Below are 16,809 nucleotides of genomic sequence, written 5' to 3' on the forward strand. Positions count from 1 at the left end.
TAAAACCCGTCTGAGCAAGTTCCAAAGTTGCCACCAAAACTTTTCATGTAATTTAGGGTCCCTTAACACATTCAGAATAGTTGTTCGCTTTCTTCACGAAATTCCCACGGGACTTTATTTCATGACATTTACTGCCGGACTATTGGTTTCAGGGTAATGGGACGAGGGATTGGGAAGGATGTTACCTTGTCATGACAGATGCAGTCGGTATGATTAATGTCAGGGACATAAAAGGAGAAAGAACGCCTCCTTGTATGGTCTCCTGACACATGCTCTATGATTATTATTCAAGTGCCTGCTACAAGACTGTTACGGCAGAGATTTGACATGACCTGCATTTGCTTTCATGGGAACCCAACCAATGTGAATACTCTGGCTTATTGTAACTTTAGCCCTGAAAAGGTCTAGAGATACTAGTTGAAATATTGCACCCAAATTTCCTTTTGCCGTAGTGTCACGTGTGCAATCAGTTTGGTTTATTTACACGTAAAGTGACATCAGGCATGTGCATCTCTACTACAAGAGATCCAACAACAAAAAGTATTCAGAAGTTCTTTTGTGTGTCATGTGTTCCTCTGCAATATTTGCGAGTAGTCAATGTCTTCTTTTTTCCGGGATATTGCAGAATTTTCCTTTTATGACTGAAGTGCTGATTGCTTTACCCTCTTTAATGTCTGTCCCTGGTTGGGAAGTGGGACACCTTGTGACACTTACATTATCGACTGGGCAACAAGCCAAGACAAGATGATTTATTTAACTCAGCTCAGTTTTACATGGCATAGGTTGAATTTACATAGGCAACTAAAACAGTTCAACTAGGGAAAGTAAAATGAGTCTAAAATTATAACAACAAAATAGAGGGCGAGTTGGGATCATCCAAATAGCAAGGCTAATCTAGCTAGTGGATGACCCTAGAAACAAAATACAATGTGCTTGTTACTAGCTCAAACGATTCATCACAGCGTTTGTTTGTTGTTGTTGTTCTTTGGTTAAGCTTCCTTCAGACCTACTACTAGTGGGGGGGGGGGGGGGACACAGTGGGGTGGGTAAGCAGCGAGAATGGCAAGGGGGTCTGGACCCGGCTTTCCTTTACGGAGCGCAAGGGCCCTGGAAACGAAATTCGTGCCAACTAACCAAGATGGCGGCTCTGGCGCTAAGATCTTGTGCGAAGGAGAAGAGCTATTTCCTCGCATTGCGGAGCGCATTAAAGCGTCTTGGAGTTCTTAGTAGGAGAAAGCATACGGAATGTACGGTTGAGCTTGAGGTTGGAAGTCAGTGAGTATCGGAATGAGTTTATTCTCAGAATCGAAAGTTATTAAGTTTGCACGTGGCTACTCAATTGCTGACTTGTTCAGCTGTTTCTTGATTGCAAACGCAGTTATTCTCAACTCTCTTTTTATCTGTGAACAACAGGACTATGAAATTTTCAACGGGAAAAATGGCAAAATTAGCGGATGGAGCCGTCGTTGCCGAGGTAAAAAGCAGATTCTCTTTGTGACAACTGACTAGCTAGAACTTACTTACTTGTTACTTACTAAATTGCTTACGTATATTTTCAACAAAATCCAATTGCACTGAAGGGTTATCCTTTAAAAAAAATTGTATTATGTTTTGTCATCATCATCGTCATCATCATCATCATCATCATCATCATCATCATCATCATCATTATCATCATTCTTGTTATCATTTTAAAGGGGCACTGTCACGGAGATTTTGCTGTATTTTGTTCAAATCTGCTCAAATATTTGACAAAGAACTTTTCTTCTAACACAAAACTGGGAGGAAATCAGGAAATGAGTTAATAAGCTTAACTTGTTATTATACATCTGTTTATCAGTGTGGAGAAAATGCAACATTAGTTACTGCTGTGAGTGAGGAGGAGTCTAAATCTGTCAAAGGTCATGGTCTACCACTTACGGTAAGCTTTCAGAGGTGTGGCAATAAACTACATAATTTTTAATACTTACACCTGTCTTAGACAGAATCTGTAATACTTCCTTTTTACTGAAGCTTTTTTTTTATTTTAGAACATTAGAGATTTTTTGGATTATTGGGATTAGTAATGAGATTAGATGCAGTGTTCCAGATAAATTTTAAAATTCAGAGTGAGCCAGCGTAGCTGGTGGTTTTGTTTGCCTGGGGTCAAAAGTCTTTGTGGCAAAGCAGCAAGAGGAGTGCAGTTGCTGTCAAAATTTCAAAATGGAAGGTGGTGCAAAAGGTGCTGTTGGAGTAGACAAGGACATCAATATAGCTGTGAAAAAGTTTAAAAGAATATAATAAATACTGTCAAAAACCTTTATTGGGTTTTAAACATGTATGGATATCTGTCTTTTGAAATTATCCTTTTCTTGTGGCTCACAGATTTCCTTGAGCTTGGCTTTTGGGGAAAAACTGTTCCTTGGACAATTTCTAGACATACTTTGTGCCTTATAAAAGCTACTATTTACATGTATGTTGACAGGTTGATTACAAAGAAAAAGCAGCAGCTGGGGGTCAGTTTCCCAGAAGCTTTACAAGAAGGGATGTTGGATTAGCAGAACGAGATATTCTCATCAGTAGACGGATTGGTAAGTCAATGTCTTGTAGTGCTTTACAATTACAGGAGGGGAGGCGGAGTGGCCTAGTGGTTAGGGTGACGGACTTCAGCCCTGACCACTTGGATTTGTTTCATGGTAGCCTTGTTTTCAGATCCAAGGCCATGCTATGTTAAGAGCCAACTGATCTGCCTCCAAGCCTCCCACCAGTTGGGATTTTTAAAAAATGCTATGTTCAGTTTATATACACGTAAGCCTCACTGCATAATAAATACCTCTTACTAACCAAGTTAGAGGTCTGTACTGTAAGCTCCTGTTGGTTTATGGCCCAAGCGCAAAGCGTACAGGCCATAAATCAACAGGAAAAAAACAGGATCGGTAACCTTCAGTACGGACCGAGAAAACAAGGTTAGTAAGATTACAGTATTATATTGTTGAGGTTAATCGGACGCATGGGAAAGGAACCTTTTTGAAGTTTAGCAAGCCGTGTAGTGAAATATGGCCCACAAAATTGGCCAATCACACCATGCTTGCTAACTGAGAGAGATATAATAAACGATGTTATCTTTACAATAGATTAACAATATCATTCTTTAACTTAATAAATAATCAATATCTTTAAACGTTGAAAGTAATCTTATGTGACAATATTATAACTGGTATTTCAGTTTACTGTTAGAGTTACAGTCATATTATATGCTGTTGATGTTTGGTAAACAAGTCTTAATTATTATGACATTTGATTGTTTTAGACAGATCACTGAGGTCTTTATTTCCAAAAGGTTATTCATGTACTACACAGGTATAAACTGCAAAAACTTAAAGTGCCCATAAAGTAAATTTTTTTTTCGTACTTTTGAAGCTTGTTGTGTCCTGATTACGAAATGGCAAAAGAAATTTGACAAAATCAACTAAAACCGCCATTTTTTGCCCTCCAAAGAACCTCAAAATTCACTATATCGTGTCCTGTGGACTGGGAATGCATCTTTGCTCAGGACAATGCTGATGACGTGGCAAATGCCTGGAAGAGTTGTTTACTTCTCACTTCTGAAATATTTCCTATGTCACAGCTTTGTAATACAGTGTAAGAACGTTTTGGCCGCGAGCAAGGTGGAGACACTTGTAGGCGCCAAATTTAAGACTTTCAGTTCGATTTATTCTGCTTTGTGAATGTTTTACAGCCTAAAACTTACATATTAAGAATCAGAAAATAATAAACTATCATATTAGAACAAGAAATTTTTTACTTCATAGGCACTTTAATATAAAATTATTTGACATTAAAAATCAAGATGGTTTTAACGTTACTGATCCAAACAGCACACAGGAGGCATGTCATGATGAACCTTTGAATAAAATGACCCTGTTGACACCACTAGTTTCTAGTAGACATAGTTCAGTGGTGTATCTTATCAATGTGCTGAAGGTTATGGATTTGACTCCCAGTCGGGACTCTAACTGACCCATCAGGGATGTAAATAATCAAAGGAAGGCAGAAAAAAACCTCTTTCCTCTAGGTCACATAAATTTTCTTCCTAGCTGTGACAACAAAATTTCACTTGTTGGTGCTGTGCAAATGGTACTAATAACAGAGTCATAACAGTGCTAATTTTGTGTGTCAACAGGTGATAGGTAGTCTGTGGGCTGCAGATGGACTCTATGATCCCGACATAACTGCAATGAATGGAGGTCAGCATAATGGACGTTAGTTTGATAATAACTGTTGAGGCCTTACTGCCTTACCAGCCAGCTAGTAAGTTAGTCAAATCATCACTGTCAGACAGACAGTCCATGAAATTATCTTGTAGAGTTAAACCACAGGTACAATGTAAGTAGTCAAACAACTGACAAATCTTTAATTTGATAGTCAGTTAGTCAGTCAGTCAGTTTTTGAGTCAGTGCGTTGGTCAGTCAGTCAGTCGGCAGTGGGTCAGTGAGTTGGTCAATCAGTCAGTGAGTCAGTTTTTGAGTCTGTAAGTTGATCAATCAGTCAGTCAGTAGTCAGTCAGTCAGTAGTCAGTGAGTCAGTGAGTTGGTCAATCAGTCAGTGAGTCAGTTTTTGAGTCAGTAAGTTGATCAATCAGTCAGTCAGTAGTCAGTGAGTCAGTGAGTTGGTCAATCAGTCAGTAAGTCAGTGAGTCAGTAAGTCAGTGAGTTAGTGAGTCGATGAGTCAGTGAGTCAGTCAGTCAGTGAGTCAGTCAGTGAGTGAGTACGTGAGTGAGTGAGTGAGTGAGTGAGTCACTTGTTGAGCCAATGAGTCTGTGAAGTCAGTGAGTCTGTCATTGAGTCATTCAGTTGGTTGGTCGGTTGGTCTGAGTCAGTCAGTCAGTTAGTCACATAAACAACCTGCTGTTATTATGTTATTGACAAATCAGTCAACTGGTTTGTCTATCAGTTAATAAGTCAGCTATGGCAAATAAAAATTGAACACAAGAATAATTTAATACTTGTTCCCTGCATTAATTTTTCAGCATCTGCTGCCCTGGCTGTTTCTGATATTCCCTGGTATGGTCCTGTTGGTAAGTGAAGTGCTGAATGTGAAATTTGCAACTTCTTAATAAAATTATGGAACTTGTTGAAACTTGGGCGTTTGGCAAGAAAATGACATCACAAATTCTGTGCTAAAAATTAATATCCACAGTAGTAATATAGGTACCACTAAACCTGGAAAAATGCTGAGGTAAAGCTGAGGCATCTCATTACAGTGCTGAGGCATCTCATTACTGTCCATTAGATGACATCATTATTTTATTTTTACTACCAGGATTGGTTGTCTCTAAAAAACAAATGCATTCATTGATTGCCTCTTTTCAAGGAGGCACTCTGATTGGTTATGTCTATGTCGATTGTTATGGAGGAATAAAACCGAACGCACCCCATGGCGTCACTCCACCATTGGAATTTTAAGTGAAAAATAATTGCACTTTTATTTTAGTAGCGTATTTCAAGGTAAGAATTTTTATCGTTTACTAAGATGGATTTTTTATCAGCTTTACGTTCCTGCCAATCGGTTGAAGACTGGGAAACTTTAACTGGTTCTAATCCAATCCCGCACAAATTTCTACAAGAAGCACTTGACAGATATATCGAGTTAACAATCAATCCAATTAGTTTTGAGGTAAGCTACTTTTGCACTCCATTTTATTCCTTTAACATAACATAACATAACTTCAGTAAGGCTTTAATCGTTTTAATAAAAATGCACACTTTCTTGCTGTTTCCTTAGTTACCAGCTGAACTGCAGACTGATGGCGATCATGAGTTGTTGCAAGATTTAACAAGACCAACTGAATATAACGTAAGTTACCATTACAATCACCCTATGATAAACAAACTCTTAACTGTTTGACTATTTGTATTTTGTTGTGGATACTTGAATGTTTATTTATTTATTTATATATTTATTTATTTGTTTTATGCAGTTATTGGAAGAAATATTGGAGGAAATAAATTCACCTGATGTTAACCTAACGGTAAGTGCACTTTAGCAATGGTTTTATTTTGTTTGTTTGTTTGTAAAAAATACCATTACAATAGTTGAAACAGAATGTTTAAACGTTGACACTGCTTTGAGCATGCATGTGTGAAACGAAACGGTCACCAGACCATGAAATTTCTGGACATTTGTTATTTAGACTTTATTATTTATTTTTTTTTTCTATGCAGTTATTGGAACAAATTTTGGAGGAAATAAATTCACCTGATGTTAACCTAATGGTAAGTGCACTTTCGCAATGGTTTTATTTTTTTTGTTTGTTTGTAAAAAATACCGTTACAATAGTTCAAACAGAAAGTTTAAACGGTGCAGACTACTTTACATGAACATACATGTCTGGAACGAAACTGTCACCAGACCATGAAATTTCTGGACATTTGTTATTGAGACTTTATTATTTTCAGAATGACCATTATTCATTCGCCCACTTAACTCCATCAAAAGTGGTAATTTATTATATTGTTTTTTGTAGATACCAGTACAGGATTGTAACAACGAAATTTCAAACCCATCCAATGGGTCGATTGGTTTCCCAGTTGAAGAGTGTGTAAGTTGTTTTTGTCTTTTTACCGCATGTGAAATGTGAAAGTGATATACACTACTTTCGTTAAAGATCTTATGTTTGTTATTCTTTTGTTTGCGTCTTTTCCCACGAGAGATGTTTTCAGACACCTCTTTACTAGAGTATTGTTCCCGACGGTTAATTATTAATCCTGTCATAGGTAATCGAAGAGGTTATCCAAGAAAGTAGTGGATTAAACGGAATGGATGTATGCATAGAGCAACATAACGTAAGTACCCTGGTTGTTTTTACAATTGTGTGCTAGAAGATTTCTATTTGTCTACACTTTACTCTTTAGAGTCATAATTGTATTTCCATTTCTAGGTTTAAACTATGCACCATTAAGGGATTAGTACATTCTTTGTCCGTGAAGTATACGACAATAGTTTGTTAATCAATGTACACTCCATGTTCTTTCAGGAGGGCAATTACCTATTACCACCTCAATTAGAAACAGATGATTATGATGATCTTTTTAACCAGCCCTCTAAGGCTGCCTTATTAGTGTTATTTCATTCTTATTTGCCAAATGTTTTTTAATCATTACCTTTTACTGAGTTAAAGTGGGACAATGTCTTTACTCAGTTAACGATCCTATTTACCATGCTTAAAGAAGTGGTGATGAATAGATGGGTTGTGTTGTAACTTTACTGTAAACTTAAGTTAATGGTATAATTTTATTGTTGTCATTTTAGAACAACAATCAAGTAGGTGGCGGTCTAGAGCCGCGGGCCAAGAAAGCCAAAGTCTCCCATGAATGTACAATGTGTGGTAAGAGCTTTGCGAGAGTGGACAACCTAAAACGCCACATGTTAGTGCACACCAAGGTGAAAAATCATATCTGCCCTTCCTGCAACAAGGCTTTAGCACGTCCTGGAGATTTGATGCGTCACAAGCAAAACGTCCATGACGGTGCGCGTGCTCAACGAAGCTACAAATGTAAAACCTGTGGCGAGGCATTTACAAACATGGCACCATTTCATGCCCGCGTTAAAAATACTTATCAACCTGACAAGAGAGTTTCTAACGAAGAAGGTATGTTGTTACTTCTAACAATTAAATACTATTATTATTGTTATTATTTTATTTATCATCATTTTATTATTGTTAATATTACGTGAGTTTTAACAGCATTATAATATTTTATTCTCAAGGTAACTGAACGCATGGCTTTGTTTCCGTTACAAATATAACAAATATAGATGATATTTGTAACATTATATTCTAGCTCCCAAACCAAAGAGGCCTAGACCATCTTCATCGCATCAACCTTCACACGTGATTGGACCAAACGCTTCGGGAGCAAGTTCCAGTTGGACTTCTGATCCGCACTCCGTGCCCGCTGATCTTCTACCTTCTGACGATCCTTCGCTAAGTCAAGTGTATCAACAACACTGGCCCCAAATTCACACACATTTCAATCGTGGAAACCGTTTGTTGGATTGGTACAACTTTAGATTAACTTCCCTCGACCCTCAAGAACTTACTCGTCACACGCAATGAATTTTTCATGACCAGTGGATGGTCTTTAAGCTTAACATTTCGTTCGGATTCATTTTACGCAACAATGAAACGGGTGCCTTGCAGTACTACCATTCGTCAAACAACAATAATCAAGTCTTTGATAGCCCCTTCCAGATCCAAGCAGAGCACGACCTTGTTCAAGTAAACGAAGCTTTGCAAGAATTTGACATCTTAAAATATGTGCGTCAATGACCTCCCAACTCAAAATGGATAGTAGATCAAGTTACAAACGTTACATTTTTCGTTACAAAGCTCCGTCTGCATCCCATTGGTAAAAGTTCACTATTGCTCTCTTTCATCGTTCGCAACAGGGCAGTTGTAAGTCTGTAATGCGACACGAATCCCGGTGTTCCTTACAACGACAACCTCTGTTTCTTTCGCTGTCTTGCTGTCCATAACGGCTGTCATACAAAGAATCTAGCAAGAGACACAAGCCACTACTTTCAAAGGTATATACAGAGCCGCTCATCACCTAATTCCTTTTTGTGGAGTAACTCTACAAGAACTTCCAGAGCTCGAGAGACTTTTTGAAGTCAACATATTTGTTTACACATTGGAGAAGGCCGAGGCGGATGGTGAGTGTAGCAACTCCGGTTCTCAAGATTACTCCAATTATCAGGATCCCTCCAACGTTCAGATAACTGCAAGACTTCTACAGCGCTCTTACTCCAAATACAATAACACCATGTACTTGAACCTTTACAAGGACCATTTTAGCTACATCAGGAACATAAACCACTACTCTAAATCATTTGCTTGCAGTAGATGTCGCAAAATGTGGAAGCACGTGGGCAAGCTTCACCGGCACGAGCGAACCTGTGACGCCCAAGTAAAGCTGAAGTTTCTTGGTGGTGCTTACAACTTACCTCCAACCATTTTCGATCAACTGGCGGATGAAGGCATATATGTTCCTAAGAATATGTGTTACTATCCTTACTTTGCCGTTTTCAATTTTGAGTGCTACCTCGATGAAGCAGACGTGAGACTCAAGAACACTGAAAAGCTACACTGGAAGAACAAACACAAACCACTTAGTGTGAGTATCAACTCCAACGTCCCTGGTTTTGACAATCCCCATTGTATCGTTTCTAGTGGCAATGAAGGTGACTTGGTGAGTGAAATGGTTGAATATCTGGTCAACATAAGTCAATCAAGTTATTGCATTCTCGAGGAAGATTTCAAAGATGTTTTCGAAGAAATTGACAGTCGAGTGGAAGAGTGTTGGGAAGCTCAGTTGATTGACGTGGAGATTGAAGAAGATGAAATGGTTTACGTCCGCTTCATCGAGGTAGCACTCGTTTTTTTTTTTTTTTTTAACAAATTTTATTCAACGGTATTTCTTACAAACAAACAAACAAAATAAAACCATTGCGAAAGTGCACTTACCGCTAGGTTAACATCAGGTGAATTTATTTCCTCCAATATTTCTTCCAAGAACTGCATAAAATAAATAAATAAATAAACATTCAAGTATCCACAACAAAATACAAATAATCAAACAGTTAAGAGTTCATTTATCATAGGGTGATTGTAATGGTAACTTACGTTATATTCATTTGGTCTTGTTAAATCTTGCAACAACTCATGATCGCCATCAGTCTGCAGTTCAGCTGGTAACTAAGGAAATAGCAAGAAAGTGTGCATTTTTATTTAAACGATTAAAGCCTTACTGAAGTTATGTTATGTTATGTTATGTTATGTTAAAGGAATAAAATGGAGTGCAAAAGTAGCTTACCTCAAAACTAATTGGATTGATTGTTAACTCGATATATCTGTCTAGTGCTTCTTGTAGAAATTTGTGCGGGATTGGATTAGAACCAGTTAAAGTTTCTCAGTCTTCAACCGATTGGCAGGTGATAAAAAAATGCATCTTAGTAAACGATAAAAATTCTTATCTTGAAATACGCTACTAAAATAAAGGGGCAATTATTTTTCACTTAAAATTCCAATGGTGGAGTGACGCCATGGGTGGTGTGTTCGGTTTTATTCCTCCATAACAATCGATATAGACATAACCAATCAGAGTGCCTCCTTAAAAAGAGGCAACCAATGAACGCATTTGTTTTTTAGAGACAACCAATCCTGGTAGTAAGAATAAATAATGATGTCATCTAACGGACAGTAATGAGATGCCTCAGCATTGTAATGAGATGCCTCAGCATTGTAATGAGATGCCTCAGCATTGTAATGAGATGCCTCAGCATTGTAATGAGATGCCTCAGCACTGTAATGAGATGCCTCAGCATTGTAATGAGATGCCTCAGCACGGTAATGAGATGCCTCAGCATTGTAATGAGATGCCTCAGCACGGTAATGAGATGCCTCAGCATTGTAATGAGATGCCTCAGCATTGTAATGAGATGCCTCAGCATTGTAATGAGATGCCTCAGCATTGTAATGAGATGCCTCAGCACGGTAATGAGATGCCTCAGCATTGTAATGAGATGCCTCAGCACGGTAATGAGATGCCTCAGCATTGTAATGAGATGCCTCAGCATTGTAATTGGATGCCTCAGCACGGTAATGAGATGCCTCAGCATTGTAATGAGATGCCTCAGCATTGTAATGAGATGCCTCAGCACGGTAATGAGATGCCTCAGCATTGTAATGAGATGCCTCAGCATTGTAATGAGATGCCTCAGCATTGTAATGAGATGCCTCAGCACTGTAATGAGATGCCTCAGCACGGTAATGAGATGCCTCAGCACGGTAATGAGATGCCTCAGCATTGTAATGAGATGCCTCAGCATTGTAATGAGATGCCTCAGCACGGTAATGAGATGCCTCAGCATTGTAATGAGATGCCTCAGCACGGTAATGAGATGCCTCAGCACGGTAATGAGATGCCTCAGCATTGTAATGAGATGCCTCAGCATTGTAATGAGATGCCTCAGCACGGTAATGAGATGCCTCAGCATTGTAATGAGATGCCTCAGCACGGTAATGAGATGCCTCAGCATTGTAATGAGATGCCTCAGCACGGTAATGAGATGCCTCAGCACTGTAATGAGATGCCTCAGCACTGTAATGAGATGCCTCAGCACTGTAATGAGATGCCTCAGCATTGTAATGAGATGCCTCAGCATTGTAATGAGATGCCTCAGCACGGTAATGAGATGCCTCAGGTTTCCCTCAGCTTTGCCTCAGCATTTCCTCAGCATTTTTCCGGGTTTAGTGGTCTCTATATTACTACTATCCACTTTTTTAAGGAAGGTGCCTACTAATACAGAAGTACATGTATTTTTGCGCAGTTATGCGGGAAAAGCAGATCTTAGCAAGGGCTATCGAAATCCAAAAAGAAAAGAAAATGGGGGGTAACCATGCATTTTACAGAGATAATTAAGCAACAATGCTGTAAAATACAAAGCAATGTATGGCGTTTTTTTTTCCATATTGAAGCTCTATTATCTCTGAAAAATGCATGGTTACCCCCAATTTTCTTTTGGATACCAAGAGCACTTGTTAAGTTCTGTTTTCTCTGCATAATTTACTGTAAACCACCATAAAATATCCCTGTATTAGTAGGCACTACCCTTAGAAAACCTGAGTATCTATGTAATGTTTCTTGGTAATTTCTGGTACAAGGACCTCATATTATAAATTATGTTGATATTTGTGTTGATATTTATTTGAATTTTAATTTCCTGCCACACTGAGATATTTTTAGGAACAAAAAGTGGAATATTTGGAATTTTAAATACCTAACTTTTGATTGGATCCACATGTCATGTGCTGTTCCAGAAAAAATCCATACCCACCCCAAGGATGGTCATTGGAAATTCCTGGGGGGAGGGGGGTCTAAAAGTCAAAATTTTAGAAGCAAAGTATGAGGATAAACTGGAATTTCCAGGGGGGAGGGGTGCAGAACAAACTACTTCCATAAGGGGTCAGTATGGATATTTTCGGGAACTGCACAATATTAATTGGGAATTTTTTTCAGTTTTTAGATCTTTGTTACCCTCTGCTCGCAGGGTAGATCTTTGTAGAACCTTTCTTTCAGAAACTGTCATTTTATATCCCACAAAAACTTAAAACCAATTTTGGTGCCAACTTACGGTTGTATGGCAGTGTAACTGAGTGCATGACAAGTGAAGTGGTGAGGGCGAGTGTTTGTGACGTCAGTTTCCCTCCAAGGAATCCAAATTTTCATTAAAAGATGCATTTTTTTAAATATAATGAGTGCTATGTGTATTTTGTTGAATGGTGTTAGGTTGATGGAAATGACTGCATCAAAACTTAAAATTATAAAGTTTTAATTATAATGAATGTGAGAAGTGTTTGTTTAACTTGGATCATCCGTGATAACACAGCATTTCAGAGGTGTTCCCAACTGAAATTGCACGCAACAGGATTTGACTGTAATATCGTAAGCTGCATTTTCTGTTTGTAGGTGTGGTCAGAGTTGGAGAGGTAGAAGGAGAATTTGTTATCAACCCAACATGGTCACAGCTTATCACAAGTAGCCTGAACCTTGTTGTTGCTTGTAGTGAAAAGAAAGTTGGTAAGGTGCACCTTCAATTTACTTGAATTTTTTCTCAGGCTTTCTCTTCACAACTGCCTGAGCATTACTGACAATTGCCTAATTGCATAACTGAGATTTTTTTAAATTTTATTTTTCCATTCTTTTGACACTACACACTACATTATCTATGCTGCAAATGCATACTTTACTTATTAACAAGAGTTACGTTACCAGTGACAGTATAAACACCATTGTTGAAATAGGAAATTCAGGATAATACAAATTGGGTAGTAGCTGATGTTCTATTAAATTTGTACGTTGGTGAGTTGAATTTAGTTGATTTTCTTTTTATTCTTTCTTTTTGCAACTGCCTGAGATGCATAAGTGCTCAACTGAGACAGTCTTAAATTAAAGAAAATACATCCTTGAATTACATTCAAATAGATATAGATAGAATGAGACATGATATTTAAAAATATTATAACCATTCCATTGTTAATTAAACAAAGAACCAGTTGTCTATCTCAGACAAGTTGTTTGTTGCTATAATTTGTGAAAATGACCATCAATGGATATCTCAGAATGTTTATTTACAAGGCAAAAGATCGATAACTTGCTCAAGAGTCCCCTTGATTGCCAGAACTTAACCCTTTATCCTCTTATATCAAAAGAACAAATTGTCCTATCTTGTCACTTAATTCTTTTTTTATAAAAATACATTGGAGAAGTTATTATAATATCAAGAAAATTCACCTTGTGTGATCATATCCTTAATTCTCATGATCCCAGGGATTGAATGAGCAGTGATATTACTAGGAGAAATTTGATGCTGATCACTGTGAGGACTTAAAGGGTTTAAACAAAGTCAAAAATAACCCATTTATCCACTGCATGTTTTTTTTTTCTTTGTAGTCATGGTGGAAGGGTTTGCTAATGAGATGACATCTGAAAGATTTTGTGAGGCTCTTAGATTTGCATTCAAAGAGGCGAGTACCTGATGCATTTAGTAATAAGCATTTGTAACTTGTGGTGACATTTAAACACATGGGATTAAATAAAGGGGTGCACAGAATAAGGCCCTAAGTGAGTTTTGATGTAAGGTCAAATTCTCCTTTTATTTCATAAGCAAAAACAAGAAAAGTTGGAAGGAGATTCTAGCAGTTTATCAGAAGTCACTTAGGGCTTTTTTCCAGGCACCCCTTCAAATGAAAAGCCAAGCTCATGAACAGATTCATCAAAGCAGATAAATATATGCTTAAAAGTGTCAATTTTTGAAGAGATCTGTTTTAATCTCAAGGAAATATGGAAGTTTGAATTTTATGTTATGTAATATATCAAACAAGAGACACAGTGTTTCATCATATATCAAACACCAAGAAGAGAGTTAAAAGTACGATGTGTAGCGGAGTATTTTTGACGAACTTCAAAGGTTTTGAAATTGTGATGAAACACAATGACGAGTGTTTGATATAACTTCATAAACAAACTGATTTTGAAGGGGAAATTAAGGATGCAAAAATGAGGAGTTTTTCATCAGATATCCAAACACATCATGGTGCATGATTTCCTTTGTCTTTGGCTTTTAAATTATTAATGAGTTTGAGAAATAATATATCAAACACGAGGAAGAGTGTTTCATCAGATATCCAAACACTGAGAAGTAGGTTGAAAAAACGAGGCGCAGCTGAGTTTTTTTTAAATGACTTCGAGGTGTTTGGATATCTGATGAAACACACTTTAGAGTGTTTGATATGGCCTCTCAAATGATCAATAATTCTTGGAGAAATTCAAGGCAAAAGTTGGCAAAATTTTATGGTAATTAGGATCACATATCCAAACCACGGTCACGGTAGTGATTTTCTTTGTTTTCTCTTAACGAATTATTAATAAATGAGTTTGAGAAAGTTTATTCAAAGAAATTTGTGCGAGCGGGCTACTTCTGTTGTACACCAAATTAATTTTGTGAACATCACAATTTTTAAAATTTCCTTGAGTTAAAAATATCAAGTTTTACTAAACTTGGTATGGAGAATTTATTTGTGAACTAGTTTTTCAACTTAATTTAATATTTTAAAATGTCAGGCTAACTGTGAATTGTGCTACTGAAAAGCCTGAGGAAAGAGAGGCTTAAGTGATGAGCTGGCCTTGAAATCCAAATTTCTCTTAATTGGCTTTGCTGTGATTTGTCATACAGAGTGGTTGTCATATGTGAAATGTTTCTGTGTTTATCGTACAAAATGGTTAAACACCACACATTTACTGTATATTGTGTTGTCAAGATAAGGGGATTTGTAGCGGTAAGGGTTTAATCCTCTTGAATCTTGATACTCCTACCAAGTGAAGGGGTGTGCGGAATAAGGCGCTAAGTGACTTTTGATGTAAGGTCAAATTCTCCTTTTGTTTGGCAAGCGAATGCAAGGCAATTTGGAAGTAGAATCTAGCAATTTATCAGAAGTCACGTACAGCTTTTTTCCAGACACCCCATCAATAATAATTTTATGTGGCTCAATGAATCCGAGTGTATACAATATGCGAGCCAGTGAGGCATGCGAGGCAGACAAGCGAGGCATGAACAAAACATGCAAGGCATGCGAGGCATGAACAACCCCAACATAAACTGCTAACCATTAACCTAACCGGGGAGCTATTTAAGCTAACCTGAGTGCTATTTAGGCTAACCGGAGTGTTTTTTAGGCTAACCTGAGTGCCACACGTCTGCCTCGCATGCCTTGCTGGCTCGCAGATTGTGCATCCCCATGAATCTTAACTCCCACCTTTATTCTTGGTTCTCCTCTAACATGTATTTCACTTCTTTCTTATAGTGCCAACCAATTATCCAAGCCTTACACAAGCTTCAGAAACAAGCTGGAACAGTAAAGAGACCATACTCAGTGCCTGCCACTCCTGTAGAGGTATTGGAGGCAGTGCAGAGGTAATTTGCTAGTAAAGGCAAGCTGGGTACATTTCACTAAATAAATACAAATTTTCTGTTTTCTAATAATTTTCCCCATGTTTGTGTGGTTTTCAGTTGACCACACTTTGGAGTGGAAAATGGTTGCAAAAATAAGTTTTCATGCATGTCCAAATACATGTAGTACAGCCAAGTAATATGTTTATTTTGAAACATAAAGGTTAACAGCATGTATCGGCTAAAAATTTATTAGTTTATTCATCAATTTTTGCCTGTATAATGTCTGTGTGGACAGAGTCATAATGATTGTTTTCAAAAACCTTAATTTTTGCTTGTCCACCCACATTTTTTTTAGGGGGGAGGGGGGGGGGGGGTTGGAGGATGGCTATGCTCTTGTACCCCTTCAAATAGAAACAGATTTCTGTGAATGGAGCCTTAATTTGAATATTTGCTGGAAACATACAGTCAACAGTTTTAAATTCGTTTTGTTTCTCACTACAGATTTTTAGTGGAGCGACTGGATGAGATATTTTCAAACTTCAATTACTCAAAGGTGTGACACTCTCTGGATTTATTATCACTTATAATCTCACCTTATGGCCAAACACCTGCGTAATGCTGGACTGCAAGTAGTCATACTTTTTTCTTCAGATCACGCATACAAAGTGACAGCAAAATTATGCAAATTCGAAAAGTGAATTAGGAGGGATTTCTAGCACAGAACTTAGGAGAAGAAAAGAGACTACTTGCAGTCTACTGCAATGTACAGTTAAAACTTGTACTTTTGATACATGGCATACACTTGTCTGCAGAAAAATGGCTGTAATAAGTAGATGTACAGCCTAAATTCTCTTTAAAATGTTGAGCTTCAATACATAAACAAGCAGTCTTCTAAGAATGACAGGCTCCTAGGGAAACTTTTCATTTTGGTATCCCGTGAATCTTGTTCATGATTTTAACTGTTTGCTTTTGTGACCAGTCATTAAGCATGTACTGTTTTGTTTTGTCTGCAGCAAGAACGTGATAGGGAAATGTTTGCCATGAGAGATTCATGCAATGCAGCGATTCAAGGTAAGTGACGTGTAAAATGAATAAAGAGTAACAGGACTTAGTATTGAGTAAAATAACAGCTGTGAGTTGAAATAATTTTCATGTGACAATTCTTGATGATTGTATATAACTTCCTTATTACCACCCCCCTCCCACAGTACAGCGGGCAATTATAATTGCACACAGAGACCACCCTGTGGAGTAACGTTACCAAATACAAACACGTTACAAACACAATACCCTTTCATATGACACTCAATGTTGAA

General features: G+C 37.7%; 1 protein-coding gene across 5 annotated transcripts in view; it reads left to right on the forward strand.

Moving 5' to 3' along the window:
• The first annotated feature begins 1,097 nt into the window (after window positions 1–1,097).
• LOC146467498 (polyribonucleotide nucleotidyltransferase 1, mitochondrial-like) overlaps window positions 1,098–16,809 on the forward strand; it is a 30,552-nt gene continuing 14,840 nt past the window's right edge. Inside the window, exons 1-19 of one of the 5 annotated variants that reach the window (XM_085125795.1) lie at window positions 1,098–1,275; window positions 1,414–1,474; window positions 1,841–1,921; window positions 2,465–2,570; window positions 3,290–3,339; window positions 4,163–4,226; window positions 5,010–5,057; window positions 5,529–5,656; window positions 5,765–5,836; window positions 5,961–6,011; window positions 6,205–6,255; window positions 6,507–6,581; window positions 6,757–6,825; window positions 7,292–7,631; window positions 12,511–12,621; window positions 13,495–13,568; window positions 15,405–15,514; window positions 15,995–16,046; window positions 16,507–16,564. In XM_085125795.1, coding sequence (XP_084981921.1) covers window positions 1,139–1,275; window positions 1,414–1,474; window positions 1,841–1,921; window positions 2,465–2,570; window positions 3,290–3,339; window positions 4,163–4,226; window positions 5,010–5,057; window positions 5,529–5,656; window positions 5,765–5,836; window positions 5,961–6,011; window positions 6,205–6,255; window positions 6,507–6,581; window positions 6,757–6,825; window positions 7,292–7,631; window positions 12,511–12,621; window positions 13,495–13,568; window positions 15,405–15,514; window positions 15,995–16,046; window positions 16,507–16,564 — 1,738 coding nt within the window. In that variant the 5' untranslated portion in view covers window positions 1,098–1,138. The remainder of the gene's footprint in view (window positions 1,276–1,413; window positions 1,475–1,840; window positions 1,922–2,464; window positions 2,571–3,289; window positions 3,340–4,162; window positions 4,227–5,009; window positions 5,058–5,528; window positions 5,657–5,764; window positions 5,837–5,960; window positions 6,012–6,204; window positions 6,256–6,506; window positions 6,582–6,756; window positions 6,826–7,291; window positions 7,632–12,510; window positions 12,622–13,494; window positions 13,569–15,404; window positions 15,515–15,994; window positions 16,047–16,506; window positions 16,565–16,809) is intronic. The other 4 variants (XM_085125796.1, XM_085125797.1, XM_085125798.1 and 1 more) reach the window with 4 other exon arrangements.

The sequence above is a fragment of the Pavona decussata genome, unplaced genomic scaffold, assembly GCF_977016875.1.
Source record: "Pavona decussata unplaced genomic scaffold, jaPavDecu1.1 SCAFFOLD_135, whole genome shotgun sequence".
In the NCBI taxonomy this organism is placed as follows: domain Eukaryota; kingdom Metazoa; phylum Cnidaria; class Anthozoa; order Scleractinia; family Agariciidae; genus Pavona; species Pavona decussata.